The sequence below is a fragment of the Engraulis encrasicolus genome, chromosome 20 (genome assembly GCF_034702125.1).
Source record: "Engraulis encrasicolus isolate BLACKSEA-1 chromosome 20, IST_EnEncr_1.0, whole genome shotgun sequence".
NCBI lineage: Eukaryota > Metazoa > Chordata > Actinopteri > Clupeiformes > Engraulidae > Engraulis > Engraulis encrasicolus.
In genome coordinates this window covers 45,384,310-45,390,934 of record NC_085876.1, presented here as the reverse complement: position 1 = coordinate 45,390,934, position 6,625 = coordinate 45,384,310, and the positions used below count along the sequence as shown (strand labels likewise).

General features: G+C 41.4%; 1 protein-coding gene across 1 annotated transcript in view; it reads left to right on the top strand.

Moving 5' to 3' along the window:
* The window catches only part of LOC134436687 (RNA-binding motif, single-stranded-interacting protein 3-like), a 388,892-nt gene extending 383,710 nt beyond the window's left edge, over positions 1-5,182 (top strand). The window contains exons 13-14 of the mRNA XM_063186017.1: positions 1,425-1,537; positions 2,145-5,182. Coding sequence (XP_063042087.1) covers positions 1,425-1,537; positions 2,145-2,148 — 117 coding nt within the window. The 3' untranslated portion in view covers positions 2,149-5,182. The remainder of the gene's footprint in view (positions 1-1,424; positions 1,538-2,144) is intronic.
* Positions 5,183-6,625: the final 1,443 nt, after the last annotated feature.

Below are 6,625 nucleotides of genomic sequence, written 5' to 3'. Positions count from 1 at the left end.
ACGCAGCTAGCAGCAAGTTTGCGGTCCACAAAAATGTGAAAATCAATATCGGCTGAAAAAGGCTTATAAAATAGGCATCTAACTAAAATGTTGAAGTTGCACAGTGTTTTCATTTATCATGCATCATTTTAGTAAGCGAAGCCCAGTAGCAGTCCACACAGAAATGCACTTCACACCGTTTCATGGAACTTTGCGCGCTGGCGCTGTCAGCTTGTCAGCTCGTCATTGCATAGCAACCATACAATCAATTCGGAACTACTTTGCTTAGCGGAGCAGGTAAACAAAGTATGATTAAGGTAACTAATAAACACGAATTCGAACATTTATTCTGGTATTTTGTTGCAAATGAACTATTGTATAAAAGCAATATGACCCTCGTGGTCGGGATGATGTGCACTGACATCCTCCCTGGTGTGATTGCCGACGGCACTCAGCCTTCGGCTTCGTGCCTATGGCCGAACCACACCAGGGAGGATGTCAGTGCACATCATCCCTCCCACTCGGGTCATATTGCTTAAATAATTATATGCTATGAACTTGTGAAACATGGTAATAGTTATCTAATAGTTAAGTAACTGCTTACTAATGTTTAAAATGTGAATTAACAAAAATGTATATGTTTTTAATGTGGCATTAAGTAGTGATTATTAACCCTTACTAAAGAATTAGGTTATAGCTAATTTGCTGTTAATTATGGCCCTTATATATATGGCCCCTTACCATGTGTCTCAAGTTCATATCATGTCATTATTATATTCATATTATTATTATCCCTAAAATAAAGTGTTACCAAATTTCTTTATTTTTGATCCATAGCCGTGAACTGCCAAACTGCCCTGAATCTGGCAAACCAATCACAACGCAGACATTTGTTTTGAATCAAAGCAGGCGGGGTTTTGAGGGAGTGTTGACGAAGCCTGCAACGCTGGGAAAGCAAAACAACATGAAAGATGGCGCTGATTGGTCAGAGCAAGACAACGGGTTGTTCTCATCAACAATCTTCGGATGTATCATTCGTCGGGGCAAGACTAAATCAAACATCCAAACTAACGTTTAGTCTAGTTTATCAGGCTAGGTAGGAGAGTGAAAAAGAGAAGAGTTTGTTGTCATGTTTTGCTGGGGCATGTGCAGCTGTGGCATGAGGATTTGAATGAAAACAGAGAGAAACGTAAAGAAGATATGTCCTATAACTGTTCTCTGTTCATGTATGTGTGTGTGTGTGTGTGTGTGTGCGTCTGTGTGTGTGTGTGTGTGCGTGTGTGTGCGTGTGTGTGTGTGCTTGTGTGTGTGTGTGTGTGTGGGTGGGGGTGTGCACGTGTGTGTGTGTGTGTGTGTGTGTGTGTGTGTGTGTGTGTGTGTGTGTGTGTGTGTGTGTGTGTGTGTGTGTGTGTGTGTGTGTGTGTGTGTGTGTGTGTGTGAGACAGGGTGTTGTGACTGATGGGTCTCCCCAGTCCGTGGCCCCTTCCTCAGACGTGGGAGCCCCCCAGCCCCAGATGACAGTGGACACCAGCGGAGATCACTACCCCTACCAGAACAAGTATGATCACACACACACACACACACACACACACACACACACACACACACACACACACACACACACACACACACACACACACACACACACACACACACACACACACACACACACACACACACACACACACACACACCATAAGTAGAAAATTCACATCATTAGAATATTACAATAAAATCACCTTTTTCTTCATCAAAATTCGGGTCCTGAATGCTCCTTTTGTGGAACAACTCTGGGGTGAATTTCTCAAAACCAAAGTTGCTAACTACATTAGCTACTTTGCTGTTTTCAATGCATTTTTCCATTGGCAACTACCGAAGTTGCTAACAGGCTAACAACTTCTCTTTTGAGAAACTCACCCCTGGATGTATGACTTTCTGTTGCACATGGCCCAGGGAGATCTACGTATATATATGTTCAGCACATTCTATAAAGTCCGAGAACCATATCATCTTATCATATAACATACTGTATAAATGTTTTCTTTTGTCTCATCCCCCTATCTCTCTATCTATCTATCTATCTATCTATCTATCTATCTATCTATCTATCTATCTATCTATCTATCTATCTATCTATCTATCTATCTATCTATCCACTCCCTCAGATAACAACAGGACAGGGAGAATGTACCAGAGACAGCGTTGCCTTGAAACAGTGAGAGAGAAAAAGAAATGAGAAGAGGATGAGTGATGGAGAAAAAGAGACAAACGGACAGACCGCTTCCAGATTACCCAGGCACAACAAAAAAAGAAGAAAAAGAAACCCCCCAAAAAATCATCAAAACAGAAGAAAAAAAACGGGGAAAAAATGAAAAGAGAGAAACTTTTTTATGGCTGTGTCCTACCTGGCCAGAGATGAGAGACGGAGGGAAGAGGATGCTGCACTGGCCGCTGTGAGAACTCCATGGCAACGCTTGACAAGGTATCATTGGCTAACACGCCAGCTGGGATGATGATTTGGGTCTTGAGATCTTTCTCCAAGAAACTCCTCAAAAAGAAAAAAATGTATAAAATGACAACAAAAAAAAATGAAAAATATATATAAAGACAACAAAGGTGAGCGCACATACAGGTAGGAACGACAAGGTTTATTTTTTTGGAACAGATGAGGAATTTGGAGGATTTTGGAGAACTGCAGATGGTCTTCCTCAGATATTAAGCTAACGTTTCTTTTTTCACACTTCCTCAATTTTTATTTCCTTCCTTTTCAAAAATTTTAGTTTTATAGAGATCCTCAATAATGTGTTTTTTCTTGACTGTTTATTGCCTTAAGTTGGAGGACGTCACGTCACCGGCACGGCGTCCCATACATGTCTCGTTTGAAACAGAAGTGCGTTGTTCTATTGGCTCCTCGCACTTCTCAGTGGTATGGAGAGCTATACACACACACACACACAGAGTCTAGAGATAAAGAGATAAACCTATCAAATAAGCTGTACAGATTTCATAAGACATGAGCTTTTCATTTCTTCATTTGAAGAAAACAAACAAAGAAGAAAAAAAAACGTTTTTCGGGGTATTTGCTGTGTGAGAGTCTGAATTTTAAAGATGAGATGCAAAATAATGTGGGGCAGAAATAGGAGGACACAAGGCGTTTGAGATTTTCCACACAGATGTTAAAAGAATCACATGTGTACTGCGTTTTAGTAAATGCAGTTTCTTGCAAATGATGAAGCTGTTTTTTATTACCATGGTTATAATTTTACATGGCAAAAAAAAGAAATTGCTGTCGATATCTTTAGTGCTTTTTATCTGCAATCTTTGACCTTTTTTATGACGTTAACATGTTTTTAGCCCGCTTTGCTTGTCCCACTGCGAAGACAGAAAATGAATAAAAAATAAAAAATAAAAAACCATGACAAAAAGACAAATGAAAAAAAGAAATAAAAAAAATAAAAACAGAAGAAAAAATTACTTGCAATGATTCAACTTGGTAGATTCAGTAGGAGCTTATGGTCTAAAACCAATCAGTGCAAAAAGCAATAGAAGAAATTGTTGACAATTTCTGTAGACTTTCCTAGTTGTGGACATGCAGCCAGAGGGATGGCCATTTTTATACCAAAGATGAAGGGACACTCTGAAACAGAGAACAATTTTTGGTGTTTAAGTTTGTTTATTTTTCTTATTTTTTCTTTGATTTTGTTTCTTTTATTGTTGATGTCAGTGTTGATGTTGATGTTTGTTGATATTGACTGTTGTTGTAGCTGTTGTCATGGTTGTTCTTGAGGTGACCACACGATAGCCGGTCCAGGTCTGTCTTCCTCGTCCTCGTACCTTTTCTTGTCTTTCTTTTCTTTTTCTACTTTCTCTTTTCTTTTTACGTTTGAAGAGTTTATTTGCAAAACGGTGTATCCACCATTTTTGACTTTTGCATGTTATTATTGGAAATGACTGGTCAGAGGTCCTATCACCTTTGTGTGAATTGTTGCCATTCTAATATTTTGGGAATATACTTTTTAAACCCATAAAAAAACAGCATTTGGCAATACAATGCAATGGAATGTCCAATACAAAATGTCAATCGTCAACGTTTTGCAAATAAACCCTTAATTTCTTCATTCTGAAAGGTTTAACGATACTTCTTTCATTCTCTATACACTTTCCAGCAGTGTCATCAGTAGCATCCCAGCCAAATGGGGGATGGAGCAGGGGAAGGAGATTTTACCATCTAGCTGTTTGTAGTTTGGCAGAGACGTATTACATGTATTGTGACGACCAAACGTCAATGTTTGAGCAAAACCAGATGTAATTGTATCAACCCTCAATAACGTCTTCCCCTCCCACCTGAACTCAGCGCTCAAATATGTAGGTCAAGATGCTCTATGAAATAAGCACAACGGTAAGGACCAATGACTGCCCGTTTCACATCCTAGCAAGGCTAGAACACTGGGGCCAGTTGCACCCAATGGTCTTAGCTTAGACTGGTCGTAACTGGACATTGGTAAACAGCCAGGGTGGTAGCCCTAAAGACTATGTATCTATTGGCATAATTTAAAGAGAGCGCCCTTGATTTGTGTCCATATCCAAGTAGTCCCATAGGCCTAATGGAACACCAATGGAACACTACAATAGCGGTTGAAAGGACATAACTACTTTCCTACCACACTACTCCAACGTTACACAGAGCCTTTGGCAGTATATAAGGAATTATTCATTGCCATTCAGGTAGCATCAAATTTATTCAAGGATCCATGTCTTAACAGGTTAAGCTTTTCTTTATCACAGACATATAGTTTGTTGTGTCTCCTGGCCGTGGAAAGATACTTGCACGGTGGCTGACCAGGGTGACACGGAAAATGTGCAAATGGAAAAAGTCTCACTGAGAAGCAAACAAGTCCCCATTTTAACAGCAGATGTCTGCTTGGACAGGGTTCACTGCACCAGACAGTACGGTCAGTGTGTGTGTGTGTGTGTGTGTGTGTGTGTGTGTGCGTGCGTGCGTGCGTGCGTGTGTGTCTGTGTCTCTGCGTTTCTCCCTGACTGCACACATGAACAGCATTTCTTCACTGGCACAGAGAGGGAACGCAAGACGAGCTGGGTGTGGGTGCGGGGTGACAGAGGGAGAAATAAAATAGGCATACTATGCAGGAACTGGAGTGCTAGAGAGAGAGGAATCGGGTGAGAGAAGAAAGCAGAAGAGAGAGAGAGAGAGAGAGAGAGAGACAGACAGACAGACAGACAGATAGACAGATAGACAGACCGACCGGGAGAGAGGCAGAGGAGACAGAGAAGAGGGAGAGAGAGAGAGATTTGGAGAGATATAACTCTCTGTAGACACAAGTCATGCTCATGTAAGCTTGTTGATTACTTCATTCCCAAGGACTGTCTACGGTACCTGCTGAGGTCTGGTGGGCGCTGGGCACGCGATGCCCATTAAGGGCTTGTTGGCGTGTCTGGCTGGACTGACCATATGGCAATACCATATGGCATTTCCCAGTGGGCCCTGCACCCTCATGGGCCCCTATTTTCAGAAATGTAAAAAAAGTTATTTTTTCACATTTCTGAAAATTGGGTACCATTAGGGTGCGGGGCCCACCGTTGAGTCAGTGCCCGGGTCCTATTTCTGTCCTAGTCCAGTCCTGGGCATGTCTCTGCGTAGAGTAAACTAGAGTCAGCTCTTTATAGGCCAAGTGACTATATTTGATCTCTTTCGATCACCTCCACACCTATTAAAAATGCTCCCGCCATGCCTCCCTACAAGGGTGTACAACCAAGTGTTATATCGAATTAATCAGGAGATATCAGGCTCACACAGATAGTGAAATCATGACATTTGACCTTGATCTTCAAAGGTGCTAAGAAACAAAAAATATGCTGCGGGACTCATTGTTCTTGTCTCCTTATTGCTTGCAGGCAATGAAGCAACGCTAAAGCCCCTCCGATCATTCTCTGTTGTGCCACTGCATAGTTTCATGCTGATGTGCATGCACTTCTATCAGCGATTTATTTGGTGCTAATGCCAACGTTTTTGGTGCATTTGTGCAGAGACCACAGCAACACAATGCATGATTATTAGTCTCATTGAACTTCCCATTGATATATACACGTGCACACACACACAGATAGAGAGCGAGACAGAGAGAGACAGGGACTGAGACAGAGAAAGAAAGAATGACAGCGACAGTGTGAGTGCAAGTGGCTTCATACTAGCATGATCATTTTGCCCAATGGATTAACTGTCATGGTGCACTTTGATGAAAAGTTCAAAGCCACGATTTTTTGACAGCACAAGCTGGCATAAGGAATCTTCCATGACAGATAGACAGACAGACAGAAAGACAGAAACAGCATACCCCGCAGGCCTAAAGACGTGTCTTTGAACGCCAACAAGAGACAATTTTTTGATGACTCTTTAAGAAGAAAAAAAAACGTTGAGTTCCTATTGTGAAGCTCACAACTTGAAGAGCAGTTATGTTCAAAGGCCGTCTGCCTAAACTGCCAAATGATCAATCGTCATGACGATAAAGCCGGGTAGAGGCGGGTTTTATACAAGATGTACGTAGTAGTGCATCTATTGTGATCTCATACGGAGCATGGAAGATGTTTTTGATGTAAAAAGCTGCTTGACTTTCCCACTGTCTTCATC